Here is a 25,904-nt window from a genome sequence, read left to right as displayed (position 1 = left end):
AGAGTGAAATTCTCAATACAATAAGCTTATCATACATGCTGTCTCCTGCTCTAAAAAACAAAACAGAAACAACAACAAAAACAAGCACACAAACTAAACCACAATCTTAAGTGTTCCTTAGCAGTTTCTTTAGCTTGGGGTATATAAGGCCTTCTATAACTGGGTCTAGCCTACCTTTGCAAACACTGTCCATCACAGATCTACTTGTAGCAGATTACTCTATGAATTCTTAAATATGCCAGTCTCTTCCATGTGCTCATTTTATTCCCTTTGCCTCAAACATCCTTCTTGCTACACTGTCTATCTTTCCACAATTACCATTAAAAAGAACCAAAAATGTCTGTCATCAAATGTTGCATCAGCTGTAAAGTACTTGATTTATCTTATTAGAAAAACCAAAATCCATACTGGAAATACATTTTTCAATCCTAACCATTTCCAAATTAAGCTTTAACTTTCTTTCTTCAGCTGCTAATGCTGTAAAAAGTTTAAGTGACTTGTACATAATCTCTCAGAAAACCAGTAATTGAGTACTAAATAAAAGAGGACTCTTGACTTCTCTAAGGATGCCCCCAAGATCAGGCTATATTTTTATATTTAATAAATGAAAATGGAGATGGGGGTGGGAAGGTAAAGAAATCATTCATTTAAAACCAGCTTCTCTATGGTTAAACATTACACTGGAACACAGGGAAATGGAGACTCGTGTCAGTTCCTAGCCAAAATGTCCAAACCAACAATCAAAAGAATTTCTTGTAGCATATAACTTAACACTCCTTTGTTATGTTCTAGATTCAAACCACCCAAGAAGGTTTTAATAAAAAAATTTCAGTAAATAAATAAAGGACAATTTTTACTAAATTATATGTATATAAAAGGCTCTATCAATTAAATTTACTATTTCCATGAGCATTAGTTTTTACTTTATGATGAACTAATATGGCACCAAACATTTTAGTCTTTAATTATAGCTTCTTATTTCAAAAAATTCACCCAGATGTTATCTACTTTCGTCTCCACTCATCTCAAGGATAAAGCATCTCTACCAAAGATCCCTACAAACTCTGGGAGTCAACTTCTACCCAATTTGGTATTGCTGTCTAAACCTATTTGATCAGTTATGTATAGCTCTTGAGCCCACGAATAAGTCACAGCAGACTTTTCCAGTTGCTTTGTTCGTTCCATCATATATAGTTAAAAGCTGGCATGAAATATCTGTATAGCTGTTACTCCCTAGATGAGTTTGTGACAGCATAGCCTGAAATGTAAGTATTCCGTTTCTGTCTAAAAACCATAAAATCCATTCGATATCTGGGAACATTTCTATCAGCAAGTGACTGCTAACAGTGCACTGCTTACAGCTTTCTGACATCAAATCTAGCTCATTCAACAGTACAAAGAGTCAAGTGTGCAGTGATTCCTTTGAATCCTCTTATAAAAGGCAGCATTTCCTGGCTAGCCTAAATAAATCCAGAACACATGTGCTGTCCAGAGTTCAGTCTGCTCTCTGAAAAAAAAAACAAAAACAAAAAAACAACCTTCGAATAACCCATTAACAGTTTTCCGAAGGTCTACAGCATATCCTTTTTTTCAGTAGATTGGAAAACCATATTGCCATGTGCTGTGATTCTACTGTTATGTATTATTTCTTCATTAATATAGATAAGGCTGAGTTATGCCTTTTGGAAAACTGAAGGGATCATTTTTTGGAAACAGATTTTTAGAATTGAAAGGAATCTTAGAAACCATTTAGTCCCACACACTTATGTTAAAGATAATGAAATTTCAATCCAGACAAGTTAAACCACTTGCCAAGGTCAAATCCTTGGTAAGTGGAAGCATCTGGACATACTTTCATCCCAGATCATACTGCTTCTTGAGAAATAGAGCAAAAAATATAAAAATATCTAGCAAATCAGAGGCATGAAGCTATTTCAAGGGCATCATCATTACTCTGTAGAGTCTAGATGTAGCAGGTAGTATGTAATCTTAAAATTACCTAGTGCTTTGTAAAGGTACACCAAAGACAGTCTAAAGTAAGAAGGCAATAACGTGGTACATTAGAAAACACGGCTGAATTCCTAATATCTTAATGTTTTTTATTCATTTAAAAAGGTATTTCCTATTGAAGAAAACAGATTTTTTTCTTTTTAAAAGCTGAAACAAATCAAAAAGCAGTAATATCAATAATAGTTATAGTAGCCAATACTCCCGAGTATTTATTTTGTGCCAGACCTTGAGCTAAGACCTTTCTGTGTATTACCTCATTCGATCTTTACCAAATGGTTAGAAGTAGGTGCTATAATTATTCTCATGTTAAACATGAGGCAACAGAGTGGTTAAGAAAGCTGTCTAGGCCACAGAGCTACTGAGAAACAGATGGCATGCGTGCTTTTAGCTACTCCCTATATTGCCCCCAATTAGGCCTTCATTTTACTGACTTTGAGTTTTAAAAAATGCTTCTTTGTAAAGGTGAGGCAATTATAAATGCTTAACATAAAAAAATTTTAAAGGAAAACACCAACAAAATATAATCCCAAAATACCACCCTCCAAACTCTAGCCTTTATCTTGAAACAGACGTTCATTCTGACTGATTTAAGATGATTTTTTCTAGAGGTTATTTTCTTCTATGGTTTAATAATTAATTTTGAAAATTGTTTCACTAACACGCTTAAAATTTTACTGCTTTGAAAAACTAGTAAACAAAGTAACTTATTAAAAATGAAATTAAATTCAAACTGTGTAAGCTGGACACTGGAATATAGTCAACATTACAGAATAAGACTATAAACTTTAAAGGTACTAGGGTGCAGTGATGGTGGTGGCTGTAGTGTGGGGAACACATCATTATACATGGTAGTCTTAAAATTTTTATTTAGAATGAATTATATAAAACTGCCATATTTCAAAGACTGAGTTTTATGATCTATTAATAAAATTGTAAAAAATTATTCTGCTAGAATGGTTTTATATATTAGGTGAAAAAAATCTTTCTCATGTAACATAAATTGAATTTGTATTCTCAGACCATAAAAAACTATTACTCGTATAAAAGTAAAAATTAAAATGAAGTCTGATCAATCTATGTTTACTTCACACTCTAAAGTGACACTGGTAAATTTATTTATGTAGAGAATTATAATCAAATCCAGCACAGGTAAACACAACGTATCTTTCAATGTAAGTAGATTTCCCAGTGCAGGAATATTTAAAAATTTAAGGAAGTCTTCAAGAAGAGGATGCTACTGTTGGTCACTGGTCACTTTAAAAAAAAGTCTGCAAACAATTTCATTCTTGAAGTAGATGGATTCTATTAGCACTATTTTCTTAAATTAGATAGTATTCTTTTTGTTTTAAGTTTTCTTATTTAGTTATTTCTACAGTACGTTTAATCCAGCAATTAAAATTGAAGGTAGAAAAACTTGAAACATTCAATACAAGCATAGATTTTACAATTAAATATAATTATAACATAAGAAAAATGAAGAATTCAATTAGAGATTGAGATTTTTCTCTTTTCTAATGGAAAGAAGTTGATGAAGCCAATTAGTAAAGGGACCAAGTTTCCATTTTCTGCTAACAATGGGCTAAACATTGTATGTTCAGGATAAAATCAACAGTCACGCCCCATCTCACCCACTATTTAAAAGGTACTAACTAAAATGTGAGTAATAAACAGGCTCAGTTTTATTGATGTTATTTGAAACTGGGTTGATTAAACTTGTTTGTTTTAAAACAGACATTAATGTATTATCATTTGATTAGAATTAGGGGCACTAGGATTCTGTACTGGGTGAAAGAGTGGAGAGGAAAAGTGGTTCCACTGATGAGTGCTTGACTACTCTCTAGCCCAGTGGCTCTCAAAGTGTGGTCCCTGGACTAGCAGCATCCATATCACCTGAGAACCTGTTAGAAATGCACATTCTCAGGTACTACTCCTGATACACTGAAACAGAAAATGGGAGGAAGTTGGAGTCCTGTAATCTGTTCGGCAGCCCTCCTAGAGATTCTGAGACCTACTCAAGTGTTACAAGCAATGCTCTAGCCTATAAATCCACATCCTTCATCATTTGATCTAACCATGTCACTACACAATTTTTTTCTCTAGTTTCTGCAACTGTAAAACAGGGTTACGATTTTTTTCTCTAGTTTCTGCAACTGTAAAACAGGGTTACTAATCAAGAAGATGGGCAAATGAACACACACACCGCCCCCCCCGCCCCTTCCCCTCCCCAACACTACTCCCCATCCCCGCCACCCGGTGAAGTCAATGGCAGAGAAGAGACAGCAGCAACTAGGATTGTATGTGGCTGAGGTCCAATGCTGTAGCCAGAAGGAATTCAAAACAGCTCCACCTGAGAAGGACAGAGGCCTACAAATTTACAAGTACTTACGAACATCTTGAGGCAGTAATAATATGCCAGCTACAAGAGCTATAGTCATCGGAAACACTTAGTGAAAGCTCAAATAAAGTCCATTTCATTCTGATCTCAGGTAATACCACGTAAAGGTATGTACACCAGAGTTCAGTGCACACATCTGTGGAAGTAACCCTCCCGCCAACTGTTACACAGTGAGGATCTTCTCAAATGAAGGTCCTCCATTCTCGAGTTTGATGTCAACTACTTTAGATTCCAAGGCTAGTTATTCTCCTAGCTCTCACCAGCTATCCAGTCCTGAGGCTAGCACAGGGCTTTACATAATACTGTTTTCTAAGTATATGATCTTAAAACACAAACAAAAGTAACACATTTCCCCTTCCACTTTATACTCACAAGAAGAAGGCTGAAGTTTTAAAAAATAACTTTTAAGAAGCAAAGGAAACCTGACAGTAGCATATGAAATGAAAGCATTTACTGAGCACAGGCATTTGAAAAGCTAGGCTCTAATTCAAATCCCATCAAAAATCCTGTCACAAGGCATCTGCTAACAAAGGCCTCTGACTTTTCAGGGCTTTTTGGAATATCCAATATATCCTATAAAATGTGTAACAGAATCCACACAACATTAATTGTGTATTAATTCAAGAATTACTGTGAGGTATTTTATTTATATGTAATAACTTAAAAATTTAAAAAGTAAAATAATCTTGATTCACAGCACACACTCCCCAATTAACCAAATCAAAGCTTTACAGTGCCAATATTTTGAGTTCTTGATGAGAAGAAAGAATAAACAAAGTTACAAAGCAACCAGTGATTTTCGAGGCCCCAGTAAGTAGAAAAGAGCCCATGACAATTGCGTAGGGGAAAAAAAGGGAGAGATTCACAATCTCCCTAAAAAGAGGACCCACTCTACCATCAATCTATCTCACTCCACTTCTAAATACCTAATCAAAGGTAAAGGCACCTAGAAGCTGTTTGCAACAGCCTACATTTGAAAGTAGGCAATAATAACGTGGAAATGAAAATGAATCTGACTGCATAACGGAAACTGATGCTGGCACTCATCAGGTTTCCTCTGACAAAAGGTGCTTTGGCTCAGTTACTGATCATAACACTGACTGGGATTTCTATCCCAGAGCAACTGTGGACCACTGCTCACTTTCAAATGGTTCCTAGTCAGAATATTCCCAGAACACAGGCAGCAGATTTTGTCAAATGACAAAAAGAAAATTGAGGCACATAAAGATATAGTAAAATCATCATCTGTCTTGATAGAAAAAGAAACAGGAATGGAGAAGAGCTGATATTTAGAGTTAGTTTAGCCTAGGTTATGTGGATTCCAATAGCCTATACTGAACAATTTCTACATAAACATATATAAGGGCTCAGTTACTTCATTCCACAGTGAGGTAACCTCAACTGATTTTTGAAAAATTACTTCTGTAAGATCTAAATGTTTCCTAGAGATCATGTAGCCAGTACTAAACTTATCTTAAGCCATCTGATAAATGGCGAAGTATAAAAAAATTATAGTACCAATATTACCACTGCCCAAAGAAAGTTAGCATTCCTGTTAGAGTGACAATTCTGTGTTGATTTCTACCAAATTAAACCCTTGTTTAAGTATAAAAAATTTTTTGCTCTTATAGAAATCTTACTTATCTGGTTCTGAGGGATAATGCCATGCTACTTAAGAGGCCTATACTGTAATACTATTTCTTCTTCCAGATTCTAATAGGCTTTTAATAGTTACAAAACCTTAAGCACAACAACCACTATCACAAATGGTATAAAGTTTCTAATTTAACTATTTCCTAGAACTGGAAAGAACCACCAGTTCCTAGACTATACAATAATCTCAAAAGAACTCCATTAGCATTGCATATGTATTCTACCACCGAACTGTATATAGTCTTTGGTATTCAAAACAAAAGTGGGCCCAGCCCACGAAGAACCTAAGTAATGTGACCTTTTTCTTAGTCCCATTTCAAAAAGCATTCATCTCAGTTTAAAAGCTGTAACCTAATGTGAACTCTTCACATACAACTAATTCAATGCATTTTAAAAACCAATACAGTAAATGATATTAAAGATTAGAATTATAAATAAGAAAAATGGTTACTTATCTTTTATTCACTGACTTTTTAATATATGAGGAAAAGAAAAGGAAAAGAAAACCTATTATGTGGACCTACGTTTTGGCTGTGACATCCACATACTGTCCTGGGCGAAAGTGAGCAGCATAAAGAGGAGTACCTTTATGAAAAGAAAACAAAAAATCAATTATAAAGTTTGTCTGCCCAGAAACAACTTCACTAAACATAAACATCTAGGAAGACTTTCAGATTATCAGATTTCAAAAACGGTAGGAGATTCTCTTCTGCAATTATAGTTATTAGAAACATCAACTATAAGATAATAAAACTGTTCAATAAACATGTTTTAATTGACTGTATATGGCTAAAGAACAATATGCCCCAGTATGAGGGACACAGTGCTAGAATGAGCCAACAGACCATGGCTGGCTGACAGCATGCCTTTACAGCAGTCAACATGTGTTAGCCGAGATGGGCAAATACTATAACAGTGTTCCTACTGGTAAATACACGAGTTTGATGATTCCTGGTTATTTGGGTGAGTAATAATATATTGAATCAAAGTATATTTCCTATTTCAGATAATAATAAAAATGTAATAATTCAGAATGTAATAAAAAAATAAAAAATGTTGGGACTACATAAAATCTTTTTTTACTCATTGGAGATAACATATCTAAAATAGAAACTTGAATTATTTGAATACAGGCCCATCATTCTCTGGGTAATAATTATGTTATGTATGACATCCATATCATATCATAAGCCCTATATATCATATTTTTGGTAGATTGGTCATTATTTCAATAAAAATAGTTATCCTAGGATATGCCCAGAAATTTGTAATACCAAAAAACTGCCATTATAGATTCCCCTAATTTTATATACTTAACATTTCCAAAACTAGTTGTATGTAAATTAAATCTTACTTTAAATGCACTTGGAAAATGTGTTTTTTAAAGAAATTTTGTAACTCAAAGCTCGTCACAATATTTTGTTTATATAAATTTTCAATTAACACGAGAACTATTTAATTTGGCAATTAATCTTTAAATATTTATAGGGAACTTGTAATATGTAAAGTTAGAAATGCAAAAGTATTATAAGGCATGGGCCCTGATCTCAAGAATTTATTATCTAGGTGAAGAATTAACATTACATCATCAAGACTTCTTTAAAAAAAAAAAAAAAAAAAAAGCTGGATCTAATGTACTAGAGAATGTAATGGAAAGCTGCCTGCTTAGTATAACAAGGAGTAAAGTGCTAAAGAATTTCAGAGGGTAGTATCCTTTAAGGTAGGACCTAACCTAAATTTGTATGGGCAGAGAAAACACTGGAATTAAGAAAAAACAGGAGAGATTAACAATGAATTTCTATAAGGTTAAACAACCTGAACTGTTGATATTTAACTATTTCTACCCACAAAAACAACAATTTCACGTGGTTTGAGCTACAGCAAAAGTTAATGTGGACTTAATTTTTACATTTGTTAGTTTAATTCTATTTAATTGCAAAATGTGCACTTCAAAAAATACTTTCATTCTAACATATCAAGGCTGACCCTCTGTCACTCCAATTAATACGGTCCACTGCAGTTGTATTTTACTGCAAGAAATTAAGTTAAGATATTAATACCAAATTTCAAAACATCTTTCTACTGTCTACTTGTTAAAACTCAATTTCAAGAGATTTAGAGAGCTTTTCTGAAGTTTAAGGATATCAAAATGTTGTTCATTATATGAACCAATATAATCATATTGCCTAATCTCACTTTTTGAGATTCCATGGATTAGGTTAAATTCGTTGAAATTTTTAAGTAAGATCTTTACATCAAGGGAGGTGCTGTAGTCAATCATTTTCCCATTTCGGGCTATATTTTTTCAAATTCTTATATCTCAGGAAGAGTCTAGCTATACTCCACTTAATAAAATGCCAGCCTACAAACAGTAAACTTCAGATTTTAAAAGCCAGTGTATTTGTTTGGCGTGACTTTTCAAATGTAAAACTCGCTGTACGTTAAAAACAGAAGTGTTTCTCCCTCTCTGATGGGAAACAAAAAGTTCTCTACAATTCTTTTCACTGAAAAAAGAAAAAGACTTTTGTCCCTAGTAATTAAATCAGAAATTATTTTATATTTAAAAATAAATGTATTGTGGATTCAGTTTTATTGAAAGGGCTGACATTAAACAAATCACATATTTGGGTATTTTTACTTCCCCCCATCCTTGAACTCAGATTACCTGGCTTAATTACAGCATTATCTGTTATGTGAAAGATTTTAACTTTCTGTTTTGGTGGCAATCCAAGTTCTTGGTAAAATTCCAATATAGATGCAGATTTCTAAAGAAAAAGCAGCATACATAAGTAACACATTGAATACTAAAGGTGAAGTTTAATGCACAGAGATCTAAACTAAATTATTAACACACCAGAAGACAAATCAAAGAGCACTCTGTTCTCCTAATGAACAAAGAGCACCCTACTCTCCTTATTTAAAGGTGAGATTTTTATCTATAATCCATTATATGTAGAATGCAACCAGGCGCACAGTGTAGCTCATATCTAGTGCAGCTCATATCTAGTATTTGACCACTCCATGGTCAATACAAATTTTATTGGTTCTATCAGCAAAGCTTGGCACACGTGACCACTCTTTCCTTGAAAGACTTTCACTTGGTTTCCAGTAACTACTCTTGGTTTCTTCATATGCTACTGACCTCACATTTCTAAATTCAATCCCAAATTCTATTCCAAACTACAAATTCATATGTCCAAACTGCCAACTCAGTATCTCACTTTGATGTCATACAGCAACACAAGTTTAACATGTCTAAAGTTAAACTCACCCCCATCCCCCACCCCATCCTGCTTTCTTCTTGTCTTCCAAATCTCAATAAATGGCAACTCCATACTTCTGTTGTACCAAAAATCTTATGGTCACCTTTGACTCTCTTCTTTCTCACATTCCATGTCCTATCCATCAGCAATCTCTGCAGACTTTAAAAATACAGTCCACATCAACCACTTCTCACTCTCACCCCACCCAACCATCTCTTGCCTGTATTATTTCAACAGCCTCCTAACTAGTCTCCAAAATTCCACCCCTGACCCCCTAGTCTGTTCTCCATCTACAGGCTGGCATATTTCCTTTAAAACTCAAGCTACATCATGTCCCTACAGTGGCATCCATCTCCTGCAGAATCAAGTCCTAAGTCCCTACCATGGTTTACGAGGTTCTATTCAATCTGACTTCATTAACTGCTCTTCTCTTGGCTCACCCTTCTTCAGGTACAATGCATTCCTTACTAGTCCAAGAACACTTTAAACAATGGCCTCAGGTCCTTTACATGTATTCTCCTTGCCTGGAATACTTTCCTGCCAGATTTGTGTATGACTTGCTCCTCACTTTATTCAGGGCTCCAACCCAACATCAACTTACCTTTCCTGATTACTCTAAAACAGCACCACCTTCTGTCACTCACAATCCCCTTAGCCTACTTTATTAGTCTTCAAAGTACTTCTCTTCATCTTTAATTGTTTATCTTCTATGAAACAGCCTCCTTGTCTTACTCTCAATCCCACCAAAATGTAAGCTTTTCGAGAGCAGAGACTTTAGTTGCTGCTGTCTCCAGCTCCTGGTAGGTCCTGCCATCTTCTTTCCCCTCCACCTCCACCTTTTTGTCTGCTATTTTAAATATCCTTGAATAGAAAACTTTATGGACATATTACGTCCTTACCACAATGTCCTGGGTATTTTTTTTTTTAAATTAAGATTCTTTATATAGATTGCTGTAAGACTTGCCAAAAAAGTTGTACCATTTTATATTTCCTGATGTGAAGGGTGCCTCTTTAATGACAATTGAGCCAACACAGGTATATCTATCCTCCTGCTGTTTCCTCTTCTCAACTTCCCCTCTAATCAAAAATGAAGCACCAGCAGACCCCCCATGAGCTATGGTATTCTACATATGCTTACCACTTGTGGCTGCCTATGCCAGTCTCTTAACCTATAATCTCCTCCCCACTCTGCAATTCTAAAGCTCATTAAAAATTAGTTAAATACATGTTTAGTCCCAGCTCCAGTGATATTTCCTGTCTGGATCTCTCCCTGGGCAGCCTTACTAGAGTAGATTGCTCTTTCATCGATGCTACCTCTAGACCTTGCATGTATCTCAATTATTATCCGTATTACCTTATATTTATCAAAATGTGCATGCCTGTATCCTTGCTGGCCTGTGAGCATCTGGATGGTAGCATCTGTTTATTCACTTGTGTCTGTAACATTAGAACTAAGGACAGGAGCAAGTCAGTCTCTGCAAAAGTGAGCTAAATGAATGGTAAAAAGACACAGGAGGTTGAGGAAAGATCTGGTTTGTCTCTCCAAGTCACCCTATCTTTCCACTCTTACTGCTGCTGCATCAGTTCTTGGCACACGACATCACCGTTTGTGGCCTGAGAGTGTGCGGCCTCTATCTTTAAATCTAGTTATTAAAAAATTATAGGCCTAAAATAATGATCACAATAAACAGGATAAATCTACAAGAAACTAAACTACTATATAATAAAACAACAGTAATTTATAATCAAAAAAGCAAAAATAGCAGCAACTGAAAAACTCTAATCAGCTCAAGATAACACTGATGATATACTGATAACAAAGCACCATTCCCCACAAAATCCAATGGAGTATATGTATGGCTAGACTTAGTTGCAGACTATAATATTTGATTATGCGGCAAACTTCAGGTACTTGCTAATTTCAGTTTAAAATGTGGGCTGTGAGTGCCTCTTTATAACTTACTGAGCAGGCTGTCTTTAGTTGACATGAAATTGGGTGGTGCTGGCCTTTAGACACAGAATTTGAATTTCTGGATCAGTCCACAACCTCCTGGGAATCAATCTCCCTTGAGCCCTCAAGTGGGACCGTGCAACAAATGATGAGCAGCTCTGCTTTGGATGTCCACAAAAGTTTGTTTTGTACCTCAAAAAAATTTCCTCAAGAAGCTATCTTTTCCTCCAAAAGGCTGAAAACATAAATTTGTTCCAGTCATTCTCTAAGGTTTCACTTCCCACATGCTGAATCTAAGATTAACATTCAACTTCATTTTATCAAGGCCCTTGCTTTTCATCCTCAGTCATACTCACTTCCACAAAAAGAGCAAACACAAAAGGTTTCATTTAAAAATATGGCACCTCAAAATTATTTTCCTGGTATATCAGATTCAGATTTCTTAAATTTTAGAACAGACTTCAATTTTATTTTTTGACATTCATGCATTTTACCTGGTGATTTAAAAAGCCTATTATTTAATTATTTTCAATTTTTAAATATACCAGGAGGCTTCTGAAAAATCTTTTAGTGTTTCAGTAATACCAAATGGACAAGATAAACATCTTGACTTAAATAACTATAGTCTGAGACATTAAAAAAAAAGTAATACATAGTTATCTTCCAATTTCACTAAAATTGAATACTTTAATTTTTTTCTTTTAAAGTCAAAATATCATAAAACTAATTAGGTATCAGTTGTGTGAAAAAACAAAAGCTCAAGATGAGTAGAAACCAGCAGTAATGTAACAGAGGCTTTTTTTTTTTTTTAACCTTCCAAATAAATAATTTCAAAAGGCAATTTAAAAGACTGACAGCAATGTCACACTTGGATAATTCCATCTATGAGACTGTGTTTTTCCTCCTCTTCAAAGTTCTCTGCAATTATCCTTCTCACAATGAAAATGCTTCTCTGCTCCTAAGATGAAATGATTTAATCAACTTTTAAGGCCACTGTACTTCCTTATTCAAAAATACTATGTACCAACATCAGTTTTTATTTATAATAAGGTACAAAAATAGTAGAAGCAAAGTAGTCTAATTTCTTGGAAGCATAAATTCTTTAGATTAAAATAACAGTTCTAGCTTCATTATCAGTAAAATTGATTTAATCAATTTATTTTAGAATGCTTAACTATTTGATATTTTTCATTCATAGGTCTTTCTTTTAATAAAACAAACTCTTTATAATCAATCTACTTGTAGTTTCTCTGAGGGTTACAATATGCAAGAGGAAGTTTGTATACTTTTAGTTTTGAAAATTGTTTTCCTTTCTGAATCAAACTTTTACTTATAAAGAATTCTCAAACTTCATTTTCACATACCATTCTGAAGAAAGGGCATTCGAAGACAAAACTTTTTCTTAATATTGTAATATATGTCTTCTGGACCTAGAAAATTTATCTCTAGAAGAATAAGAAGGGCCTATGTAGCACTACCTATACTGGATAGTTTAAAAAGTTTATATAAGTGGATTAAAACCCACAACGTAAGAATACAGCATCCAAATCACCTGCTGTGCTATATATTCATTGAAGAGATAAAGCTTAAAACATGTAGATCAGAGTCCCAAATATTAAAGTGTGGAGCTATCATTTCTGTAATAATTTAGCTATTAGTATTGTTAATAAAATTTTGTTAGACATCTTCATCACTAAGTAAGACAGTATGAATTAGGCTGGCAAGTACATTTTTTTTAGAGCTTTTGTTTTGTTTTGGAAAAGAAAATTATTAGAGAACCAAAGTGGGACCTTTTACAACTAGGAGAGCATTTAGAGACCATCAAGTCCAATTCCGTTTTCAGAGGTAAGAAAATAGATGTTCAAAAAGGTGGAATAAAGGAGCTAATGACAGAAATTAGGATTAGAACTTAGCTCTTCTGATCACACGCCCACTTGTTTTTCTGCTATCTCATACTTATGAGGAAGTAATGTTTACAGATCTATTGAAGCAGAATGGATTAGCCCTATATGAAGCTTGATTTACAAATACCGAGGCTGTAAAGTTGTGGGTAGACACAATTGGTAATGAAAATAAAGATGACGGTGCTAGCCATAACAAAAACACAGAAATACAATCAATCAGAAAACAGTGGTATCTATCAAACCAAAGAATTATTCACATGATTCAGGTGAAGGCTGGCACCTATTTACACAGTTATAAATGCAAACATTTGACATTTTAAGGAAAGTTTTCATAACTATCTCATTGTCCTTTTAGTTACTGTGGAATTATTTGAACCCTGAAATTATCAGTCAATAAACTGTCAAGAATAGCAGAACAGAAACTGCTTTAAAACCTTAATGAAAAATAAACCATACTACCATAATATGCAAAAAATAGCTAAGTAATACTTATAAGACAGGCCTTACATGGCCCATAATCCTGTTAAAATATAAGAATCTGATGATTTCAACCACTACCAATTTATTGATCAATATATCATTATTTATAGAAAAACTCCACCTAGATTTTCTCTAAACACCTCAAACACATTTTTCCTCCAAAGTTTCTCTTTCCTTGTCCATACTGATTATAGCATAAGCACTGACCCAGTTGCTTAGTTAGAAACAGCTCTATGCCTGAGTCCTCTCACCATACATTCAAACTCACCAGTCTTTTACATGTCCCTGCTGCTTCGAAGCCCAATGCAACTGCCCTGGTTCAAAAACCTTTATCAACTCTCCCTTAGTGCTTAAAACAACCCTCTGAATGTCCTCCCTGCATCCAGATTCTAAGGATTTAGTAAACAAAGATAAAAAATTGACCATGTTACTGCCCTGGTTAAAGAATTCAGAAAGCTCCTTGGAGTCTAGAAGATAAAAGTCTAAACTCCTTAGCCCTCTATCCTGACAGTCACACCTCTGCCACCTTGCCCCACTGGCCCCGCACACCAAGATCAAGACACACAACACTTTTTCCAAGCATACGTAACTCTTCCACGTCTCTGCTTCTGCAGAGGCCATTCCCTCTGGCATGCATCTAACATATTCTTCTTTCTGGTCTCCAAACTGTGAAATCTCCGAGGACTTGCCCAAACAGGATTTGCCATCTCCCATTCTGTGCTTGTGCTATATTGAGATGGCTTACTTATTTGTCCCTCTTCCCCACTAGCCTATGTGTTCCCAGAGGGTGGATATCAAGACACAGTTAAGAAAGGCTCTGGAGTCTGCTTGTCACTCTACTTCTTACCAGCGGGTGGCCCTGGTTTAGCCTCAGAGGCTGAAAAAGTTACATTTCTATTAAGCCTTTACATTTATTATGTAGATGTAAAGGCATAATAAATGTAAAGGCTTAATAGATATGTACATGGCATATAATAAGTGCTCAATAAAATTTAACTATGATAAGGAAACAGGAGACACACAATAGGCACTTGCTAGTTTTGAAAGTTGCATAGTATAAGTTGTATCCTAATTTCCACCTATGTTCATTTCATAAACAATTTACAATAAAAACCATTTATCTTAGAAATAAGTAACATTTTAGTAGACCTAAAGATGTTTTAGTACACATTAGTAAAAACCATCACTATTTCTAGAAAGGTATGCTCTGCTTTTAGTGATCCAAAAAAGGATACTAATTGTGCAGATTTCTCAAATTTAAACTACAAACTCAGTATTCTATTAGTATTCTACTTGGGAAAAAATGCTTCATTAAAAAAATCTGATGTGGGTTTGTATACCGCTTTCTCCCAGATACTGAAAGCTCCTTCTTATATATACAAAATTAACCCTCACAAGCTGTTGGAGTCAACTGTTGAAACAATTTAGAAAAAAATTGAAATTAAACATAAAACAACAAAATAACCAAATAGGTACCATTTATTATCACATGCCAGGCACATTTGAAAAATCTCATGTAATCCTGGTAACAAATCTCTTACATAAGCAGTATTTTTATTCTCATTTTATAAATGGCAAATACTGCAGTTTATAGGGTAGTCACTGGGTTCCAGACAGCAAGGGGAGGTACTGGGACAAACTCAGTTTCTACGACTCCTGGGCTTCGTAGATCTACTAGACTGCTTCTCTCAAATCCACAAGTTACCTCATTGATAAACGTAAGTTTGTGGCTATGGAAAATGCTCAGAACTTAAAGAATTCAGATCTGAAACTAATGAAATGTACTATTCTAAGAATGAAAATATATTCTTACATGGAAACGGGACACAGTTTTTCCTCCTACAGTTAGGGCTGCCATTTTTCCATTATTGTTTTCTTTTGGAGTATATTTTAGAACATGACAGTCTTGTACCTAAAAGAAACAAATATTAAATAAAACTAAGTCTGTGCCAAGATACATTTTAACATTACATACCAGCCACATTGAGGCCCTAGGACAATTAGGAATTCTCTAAAGTTACTTATCATTCATTTAACACCAAACACAGATAACCTTTGGAAAAAAGTGTCAAATACAACACATAAAAAGGTGCATAACACACAAACATATAATAAATTGAGTATTTATAGAGAAAATACTCATGGAATCACTACTCATTTAATAAGCAAAATCTCCCAAATGTCTGTGTGTCTCTTCCCAAACACTCCATTTAAAAAACAAAAACAAAAACAAAAAAAACAACAACAAAAAACCCCTAGAGCAGTGGCTCTCAAAGCATGGTCCACAGATAAATAGCATCAGGATCACCTGGGAACTTGGTGGAAATGCAGGTTCCCAGACTCAGCAGAGACCTACTAAATCAGAATCTCTGTGCTTTATAAGCCCTCTGAGTGATTCTGAGGCACATTAAAGTTTAGAAGCACAGCCCCAAAATAACCACTACTCTTGACATTTATGGTAATCATTTACTTTTCTTTATATTACCTTTGAAAGTATTGCTTAATAATGTAGTTTAGTGTTGCCTGCTTTTAAACTTTATTTAAATGGAATCAGATTATATGTACCCTTCCACACCTTCTTTCACTCATGATTGTATTGGTAAAGTTCATCCACATTGTTGTGGTAGCTCTATTCTGTTCATTTTCATGCTATCCAGCGTTTCATCATGCGAACACACCATAATTTATTTACCCATTCTACTAATGATAGACAATTGTGTTACCTCTACTTTTGGAGTATTAAAAGTAATACTGCTATAAATACTGTTGTACAGTTATCATGGTGCCCACCTGTTTATGTTTTCTAGTAACGTGCAATTGCTAGACTATGAGGTTCCTCATCTCAACTTTACCACATAATATTAAATTGTTTCCTGAAGTGGTCATACCAATTTACAATACCACCAGTCATTACTGAAAGTTCCCAAAGGTTCTTAGAGTTATAGAAAACTATAATCCTATCCTTGACCATTCAGAGTCAATAAAAATTTACTAAGGCTCATAGGCTCCCTGTGTCTATTAGCAGTCTAAGCACTTACGTGCAATAGCTCTCATTTTTATTACCATCACTTGCCTAATCACTTGTCTAAGGCTGGACCCCCAAAATGAACTGAGATGTCCAAAGTGATTTGGGGAATGATGGCCTCCTAACTTTACCAGTGGTCTTTCTATAATAATGATAAAGACAACAGCAGCTAACATCTATTGGACATTTAACATGTTTTACCTTTTAAGTGTTTAACAATTATTATCTTGTGCAATCCTCGCAATAACCTTTTGAGGTAGGTTGTAACTATTTCTTTTACATAATAAAGTTATATCTTTTACAGATGAGGGACAATGCTCCAAAAAACACAGCTAGGAAGCAGCAGAACCAAGACTTGAAGCCAAGCATTCTGGTCCCAGGGCCCACATTCTTAACCATTAGAGTTTACCTTATCTCAGAGAGCAAAATGCTACTTCGCTAGAAAGTTTACATTCTGAGTTAACAAAGAGATCAAAACTGTAATTTGGAGTTGAAAAATCTCCATAAATGAAAATAAGGTGGAACTGAGATTTTTTTTTATTATTATTATGAATTAAACTAGATCTGTGAGAAGCTAGTTTACAATCTTTTTTTATTAATTGCCTCAGTTATCCCATGCCAGTATTAAGAAGGCCACCACTCAGGCAAGACTGAGAATATTCAATGAAACCATGAGAAGTAAAGTTTTTTTTATTACTATTTATGCTCAACATTACTCTATTTTCACCACACAGTTACATGTTTCAGCATACAAACGTTTCGGGATACAAATAGATCTTGGCACATGTACAGATTCCTGTTTCTTACCTGAAGTAATGTGACTACGTGCTTTTTACCATCTTTGGTCCATAAAGGCATCATGCCTAGTTTCACTGCGACAAGGCCTACTCTAGAGGAACCTGGCAATTGAAAAGTAAATAAAGGTTAACATAAGCTTTTTCACTATTTGCCAACATCAAGCAATAGTATTTCTAAATTGTGGTTTCAATATAAGGAGCAGGCAGATATGAAACATTCTGGTATATTCATAGAGTAAAAACACAAATGTTCCTTACAGACATACCTTCAACCATGCCTAAGATATCGGTACTCAATCAATCTCCATAAAAGTAACAAATATAAGAGAACTGTGCAAAATAAAGAAAATAGTTAAAAATATTCTGGTTTTAAAATAGTAATGCTAATAGAGAGCATGACAAATCCATCATTATGTATTGCTTTACTAGTATCAATTTATATCCGACCTTATTAACTAGAAAACATCTATCACTTAAATTCTAAGAAGTTAGCTGGGGTTATTGGGATGACTCAAGTGGTCATATTGCTAAAATATGCTGGCCTCCCTCATGACACTCAGATTTGCTACATAAATTGATAAAGTTGCTCCACTAAGAACATTTGGCCACTATACAATTCAACTGCTAAAATAAACCCCAACCAGATACCACATTCTCAACAGGAAAGGCTTTATTTTTGGTTCATCTACACATGGGTTTAGCATTCTACCAGGTACAAAGAGCTGATTCTGGGGTTACGCTGGGCAAATCTGGAGTGCTAAAATATCTCAACTGAAAACACCTGTGTGACACATTACAATTTAGAACATACTCTTTTAGCTTTTCTTCCCTGGCTTATTTTTGTATTCTTTTTTTTCTCTGAAGGAAACAAGAAAATGTATGCAGAATTGTTCTCCTTTCACATACAAAACAACTTCTTTAGGAAGTCTTGATTGTCATCAGACATTCACTAACAGAATAGGATGCTGGAAATAAACTTGCAAACCAAACCACAAAGAAACAGACACGAAAAATAAATTCAAGAGATGATAAATTTATCAAATAGTTATAATTCTGAATGTGCCAGCCACAAATTATGAGAACTCGTCATATACAAAATAACTACCTGGTTCCCAAGGATGTATAGGCCATGGTTCATCTTTCAGAGGACACAGTTTGCTTGCTAACTGGGCTTTATTTTCATCGGAGGCCAACTGCTTAACAAATGTGACATTTTCTTCAGAAAGATGCTCATCCCACCAAGTACCACCAATCTTGCCATGGAGACTTCTAATCAAAAGCCAGATATCTGTTCTGTAAAAATAAAAATTAGAAAACAAATCACAATTCAAGTTTCCCTATTTAATATAGGGAAGGGAGGTCACATAAATTAGAAAGTGTCCTCAGGGCCTTAGGAAAAGGTATGGAGTCTGTGCAAGTTGTTTCTTCCTCATGTTCCTTCTAATAATGGGGCTCACATTTTAATTGTTAATGATTACCCTGGAGGAAAAGTTCTTCATCTTATCCTCTGGGATAAACAGTTTTTGAACAAAACTCCTTCCTAGACACAGAAGTCACTGACTCATCTGAACGTGTCCCTTAATAGTTCATATCCAGTGGAAGTGGCAGAACATGGAATGCTGATCTTTCTCTAATAAGCTCACCTCTTCCCTGCAATGACATGGCCTACGCTCAGAGTGAAGAAACCGGATGTACAAACTTAAAAGATCCATAAAAGACATGATCGCTGATTAGCTTAACAGCCAAAAAAGACCTTATGGGCCTGAGGTCAGGAAGGAGGTAATATTTGCACATAGTGGCAGAAAAGAAGTAAAGCTTTTTGTTGTCTTCCTTGTGTAATCAGGTAGATTGAAGTTAGAGTCCCAATTTTTCAATTATTAGTTAAGTGACCCTTGGCAAGTTTCTTCTCTCCAATCCTTCGTTTTATCTGCAAAACTGAATAATGGTACTACTATGTTTTACAGTATCTGTAAAACATAATGATAGTTTTCTCAAGTGAGGGTACATGAACTAAGGTGCCTAATATACTTAAAAGAGCATCTAGTACATAGAAAATGCTAACTGGCAGATATTATTGCTGTTGGTAATGCTCGCGGTCAGTCGCTGGCTCATAAGCCTTAAAAACAAAATCACTCTTTCAGTCTTTTATAGGGCACTTCCTTAGAGTAACGCTCCTTACTCTTCCATACTTCAGCTGGACACAGCTCCTTCCTCCTCCATCTAGAGCAGACTCCTCCGTGCCAGATCATGCCACTGCTTAAAGCCGCAGTTCTGCAGGAACCACACACCCAAACCCTGTTTCTCGCCCACACCCACCTGTTCCCCGAGCTCTGAGCAGCACCCAGGCACCCTGCGCCGCGGCCCAGGACCTGGGCGCCAGCCTGAGCCAGCAGCCTCCAACCAAGCATAAAGGGGCGGGAGAGAGGGGTCGGGTCGCCACACTTCTGGGACCCCGCCGCTTTATTTTCACAGTGTCCCCACGCTGCCGTCACGTGTCCGCCGCGACCCCTTTAGGAGCCGTCCTGCGGGCTGTCGGCCGAAGCGATCCGGGACGGAAAAAGAGCGCGACAGCTACTTCCGGTCCGTTCCGCAATGCACTCCGGGCACCGGGGTCAGCTCCCAGAACTAGAGTTCTGCCTTCTTAATAGTCCGACTTTGGATTCGAGTTAGGGTGGGGAGGGTGGGGAATGAGTCGTCTCTCAAGGGGTTAAAAAAAAAAAAAGGATATTTGGAGTTTAAACTTTAGACGCGTACTAGGGTCAGGCTTCTTAAGGAAGCAAAATCACTTCTAGATAATGCCTTTTGTGGCGTAGCTCATTGTACTAAGCAGCGCTTAATATTCTTATATTGGCTTAAGTTCAAAATAGCCCTGAAAGGAAATTATTTTTCCCTTATAAATGAGGGAACACAGATTGAAAATTTTGGAGCTGGCCTAAAATAGCTCATCTGGCAGATGGGCAGAGCCAGCATTGAAACAGGGTGGCGTGTATTAACCTAGAATGGCCAAGGTGATGATGTGTGACTTCCAGGGCTGGGTCATAAAAGGTATTGCTACTTTTGTCTTGGTCTCTTGGGTTGCTTCCTTTGGGGAAAGCTAGCAGTCATGTCCTGAAGACACTTCAATAGCCCTGTAGAGAAGCCCATATGAAGAGGAATCAATTTTCCAGCCCAGGAGCGAATCACTTAGGAAGTGGATTTTCCAGTCCCAGGCAACCTTTCATATGACTGCAACTCATGAAAGACCTTGAGCCTGTACCACTTAGCCAAAGAACTCACAGGTTCCTAACCAGAAGATATTATCAAAGAGAATAAATGATTACTCTTATTTTGAGTCACTAAGTTTGAGGGTCCTTTGTGACACAGCAATAGGTAGCTAATATACCTTTTGTACAAACAAGTCCTTGTCCTAGGTTCCATACCCAGACTAATCATGTGAGCACCTTGGGCACTCATTCCACTACTCCAAAAATTCATTTCCTCATTTGTCAAATAGGTGTTTGTAGAAATTCAGAAACAATAACTTTAAAGTTTAGCTATTTTAATTCCCTCTTTTTCTTAGAGATATGGTTAACCTGCTTTAAAAGTTCCAGGCAATGGTCAATTCCTGGTTACTACTTGGACTTCAAAATCTTTGCTTTGCTTGCTCTTCCAATTGCATCAATTACTGTGTCAATTACCCTGGGAACTTCCAAATAACACGGGACTTTGGCAGAAAAATTACATCTCTTTTACCTAGCTGTGCTGCATGGCTTCCTAGTTACTTATGTATGGCCCTTCATTGAACAAACATGTCTTGAGATATACTACATGAAGAAGTTGGGGAAAACAAAGACTTGCTTACTACCGCCAATAGGTAGCATTTCTTGTGCATACAGTATGTTATAGTAAGTGCTCAGTATGGTGAAAGCCTATGAAAGACCACCAGCACACCTGAAATCAAACAAGGTTAAGTTTAATTAGCTTACTAAAGCCAAAGAGTATGTACACCTGAGGATGTCTCTATAGGAATGAGAGGGAGGGGCTTATTCTAAGATTTAGACTTATGCTGGGTGTTTTTAAGATGGTGTCAGGGAAGCAGGGACTTGTTTTGAAATGAATGAAGCAAGGGCAGTCCATCAATTGCACATTTCAATAATTTTGTTATGGAGGCAAGAAGAACAAATTTTGTTATGGAGACCAGAGATGATATTGGTAAGAAAGCAGAAATCAGACAACACAGATGGATCTTGAGAATATCATGCTAAGCAAAATAAGTCAGACAGAAAAAGTTGAGAACCATACGCTTTCACTTATGTGGAATATAAAGTCGAAAGCAACAAATGAACAAGACAAACAAAAACTCATAGACACAGACAACAATTTAGTGGTTATCAGAGAGAAAAGGGCAAGAGGAGCGATAGGAAAGGATATAGGGAGTCAAATATATGGTGACAGTCAGAGATTTGATTTTGTGTGGTGAACACATAATGCAATATATAGATGATGTATTATACAATTTTACACTTGAAACCTGTGTAATTTTATTCCAATAGATTTAATTAAAAAGAAAGCAGAAATCACTCAGAAGAAGGAACTGTTAGTCATTTTATAGCAGTAGTGTGGCCTTGTATATGGTATGTTAGAAATATTGTGTTGACATTACAGTATGAACACTGCAGTCTCATTACTAAGAGGATTCATTTTCACTCTTTCAGTATTTTTTCTCACTTAATCTTAATAGCAATCCCATGTGATAATATTATAATAGTCTGCATTTTTACAGTTGAGAAAATGAACACGGAGATATTACACAATTTAAGATCACTCTGCAACTAAGTGGTAGAGCCAAGATTTAAATCCTGGCATTATGACCATGGAGCTTGTGCTCTTAGCCACTTTGTTTCATTGATTATCTATGACGAATATGTTACTATCTTTGCACTGGAATTTCTTTATTGCTGAAGAGGAAAAGCGATAAGGCAACACTCACAGTGGTCTTTGAGGATTGAGGAGGCAGTCATTCAGACTAATCTTTGCCCCTACTGCCAAATCTCTCCTGATCTGTAATGGGGATGTTGAGTCAATGAAACACTCAGCAGGCATTGAATTGAATCAAAGCAAAATGTGCTTAGTCTGCTTTTATACAGGACATGTCTTCAGTTGTGAACTGGGGCTGTGAGGTGTCATCATACTTAATTCTGTCACTGCTGTATGCTACTAACTGGCAAGGGCCAGGCCCTGTTCTTGAGGGGCCCAGCCAGGGCTTCATTCAGGTGATTAGGTACTGAGCTCAAGCTTCCCATTATTTCTGATTTCATCCTTCAGAGACCGCCCTAGGCCCTGGAACCCTGATACCATTTTGCCTCTCTGGGACTTCAATTCTTTATTGGACAAAAATAACCACCAAGATTTCTTTTTAGTAAAGCAGGTCCTTGAATAACGTCCTCCTGTTATAACACTGATGAGATGTTGTGGGAACTTACTCTTATTTATATCAGTTAGCCTATGGAAAAATTGATTTCATTTTATGTCTTTTCCCTTAAAGTCACAGAATCTATCAACGACATTAAGTGAGGACTTACTGTACTAATTCCATAATTCTTACTCCTCTAATTCAGACCAAAAGATGATATAATAAGTCTTCTCCTTATTACATAAAACATTAAGAATACTTGCATTTCTGAATTTCTAAAGCCATATCCAATAAAATAGAATCATCATAAAAGGAGTAGATCTCAAACCAAGGGTTTATTGGAAATGTCCTCTCTATGTGTTCCTGCCTTTAGGCTCTTCAGTTAGTTCTTATAATGTTTGCAGTATTTCCGGTATAATTGGTTTATCGCAGAATAATAAATTTTTCATTGTTGGTTAATTTGCATTTTATATTCATTTATGCTGTCTCTTAGTTCATAACATGCCTTATTCTTGAAATTAAAAATATTTTTAAAGTAAATTTAGAATTTTACCATTAAATTACCCTGGGCTTTCTTCCATTTTGCTAAAGAGAATTGAGCATATTTAAAAATGGGTAGAGATATTATGAAGGTGAGTCAAATATTGGATGAGGAAATAGATAAAATGAACTTTAAGAAATTTTGAACTTCGAGAGTCTGTGGCTGGCTGGAATAGAAAGCTTAAAAGGCCATATTGCAAAATCCATAGATGCTCATTCAGTAAGAAAATGAATTCTGCTTCACTATCCTCCAATAAGACCAAATTATAATATTCAACTTTAATATAATGTTTTTAAAAGCACAATGCTTATATATAAATTCCTAAGTGAGCTAGCTTTTAAGGTTCCAAGCGATGACCAGAAAGGAAATAGATTTGGCTTTAAGAAAGCCTTTTAAAATGCAGTGTGGCCATGTAGTGATGTGTTTAAAGTTTCTTAGCATCCTGCTCCCCTCTCTTGTATTCAGAATGGTTCTGAAACTTATGTAATTAGACCCATGTGCATTTTTTTAAAGCTCTTTGATGACTGAACAAAAATGTTAGCAACAGACAATGGAGCATCACATGCCAGAAGACCAAAAGCTTTCAGCCAAGGACAGCCCCTTCTCCCTGGTCTAGCTTCTGGTGCCAGTGTAGTTCTGATTGCTGGAGCATGGCACTGGACCAGTGAATACTCTTGTCACCTGGAACCATGGTCAGGGTATCCCTTCTGATCCCAGAAGATACAGACTTGAGAAATTCCTAGAGACTAAGTTCATTTATGATTTTGATTCTACTTGGAAGGGGTCCCAGAAGAATGAGAAATAACTAACACATTGCTCTTGCTAAGTGGAAGATTCTAAGTGATTTACATATATTAACTCATTTACTCCTCAACTATGAAGTTGGTACTATTATTCTCATCCTTATTTACAGTGTGAGAAGTTGGGGCACAGAGAAAATAAGCAGCTCATCCAAGGTCACAGACTTTAAGTAAGTGGCAAAGCCAGGAGTTGAGCCCAAGCGGGCAGACTCCTGAGTACAAGTGCTTCAAAGCCCTGTTACTACCTCTCTCCCAAGAAGAGAGAGTCATATGACACAATTTCAGGACACTCAGCTTGGCATCCAGAGGTTGTCCCAGATAAACAAGGACTGGGGATGGTAGTGGTAAGTCTGCATCTTTAGTGATCCGATTAGTCTGGATCAGGATCAATAGGGCTCAAGAGAGAACAATCAGGCCAAACTGCTTGAGATAGTCTCTCATTCAATCATAGACAACTTTCAAGTCAGGAAAGAAACAGAAGGCTCTGTGATGTCCCAGGTCAGTGCTGCTCATACTTAAATATACAAAAGAATTACCTGAGAATCTTGCTAAAATGCAGAGTCTGATTTAATAGGTATGAGGTGAGACTTGAGAGTGTGCCTTTCTAATAAACTCTAGGTCATGTAAATGCTGCTGGTGAGCAGACCACACTTGGAACAGCAGAATTCCAGAATTCTAGACTCAAAGTCAAGAGACTTGAGATCCAGCCTCCGTTCTAAACTTAACTAGCAGTGTGACACTGAATCACTTCACCTCTCTGTCTTTTCATCTGTGAGATGGTAAGGGAGTAGGATTTGTCCAGATGAGGCCCCTTCCAGTCTTTTTAGTGCAATTTCTTGTGGAAGGCAGAATAATGGTATCAACATTCTAATGCCTAGAACCTACAAAGTGTTCTGCTGTAGCCAAAGGGACTTTGCACATGTGATTAAGGCAAAGGCACTCAGGATTATCCTGGATTATCTGGGTAGAGCTTAAATGCAATTATACGAGCCCCTAAAATTGAAGAAACTTCCTGGCTGGTGGAAAGGATTCTGTCTGCTATTATTGTTGGTTTGGAAAATGGAGGAAGGGAGGAGGTTGGGTTCCCCAATCAAGGAATCCACGTGGGTGTCCTCTAGAAGATGGAAAAAGTGGGAAAATAAATTTTTCCATAGAGCATCCAAAAATGAATGTGGCCTTGCCAGCACCATCATATTAGCCCAGTAAAATCCACTTTGGACTTCCGACCTCTAGAACCGTAAAAGAATAAATTTGTATCATTTTAAGCCACTCAGTTTGTGGTAATTTGTTATGGCAGCAATAGAAAACTAAGATAAACCTTTTAGCCTAAAGTTCTATATGCTGGTAACTTCTAGAATAAACAGACCTTGATTTTGGACCATTCGTGATGTAAAGATAAAAAAAAAAAATTTACTGCTCTATTTTAAAATTTACTCGAGTTTAAGAAAAAAGAATTTTTGGTATGAAGCCTCGTTTTAAAACTCCAAGTCAATCTACAGCCACGCTACCCTGAACAAGCCCGATCCCATCTGATCTTGAAAGTTAAGAAGGGTCAGGCCTGGTTAGTACTTGGATAGGAGACTACCTAGGAAGACCAGGTGCCGTAGGCATAAAAAATAAAAAAATAAGGGATTGCAAGCTGACAAGGTCCTTGCAATCTGTGAGGTCAACCAAGGGTTGCCTTGCCTAAAAA

At 36.1% G+C, this 25,904-nt stretch overlaps 1 protein-coding gene and 1 pseudogene across 1 annotated transcript in view; one reads left to right on the top strand and one right to left on the bottom strand.

Moving 5' to 3' along the window:
* The window catches only part of MRPL3 (mitochondrial ribosomal protein L3), a 40,299-nt gene extending 20,245 nt beyond the window's left edge, over positions 1-20,054 (bottom strand). Inside the window, exons 1-6 of the mRNA XM_011376359.2 lie at positions 19,795-20,054; positions 18,584-18,771; positions 17,489-17,580; positions 15,470-15,568; positions 8,724-8,823; positions 6,583-6,643 (exon numbers count right to left, since the gene is read on the bottom strand). Coding sequence (XP_011374661.1) covers positions 6,583-6,643; positions 8,724-8,823; positions 15,470-15,568; positions 17,489-17,580; positions 18,584-18,771; positions 19,795-19,886 — 632 coding nt within the window. The 5' untranslated portion in view covers positions 19,887-20,054. The remainder of the gene's footprint in view (positions 1-6,582; positions 6,644-8,723; positions 8,824-15,469; positions 15,569-17,488; positions 17,581-18,583; positions 18,772-19,794) is intronic.
* A 5,648-nt stretch (positions 20,055-25,702) lies between these two features.
* On the top strand, positions 25,703-25,821 carry LOC111736438 (annotated as a pseudogene).
* The last annotated feature ends 83 nt before the right edge of the window (positions 25,822-25,904 follow it).

Source organism: Pteropus vampyrus, unplaced genomic scaffold (assembly GCF_000151845.1).
Source record: "Pteropus vampyrus isolate Shadow unplaced genomic scaffold, Pvam_2.0 Scaffold1, whole genome shotgun sequence".
NCBI lineage: Eukaryota > Metazoa > Chordata > Mammalia > Chiroptera > Pteropodidae > Pteropus > Pteropus vampyrus.
Note: the sequence above shows the minus strand (reverse complement) of the source record. Positions and strands in the feature narration are given on the sequence as shown.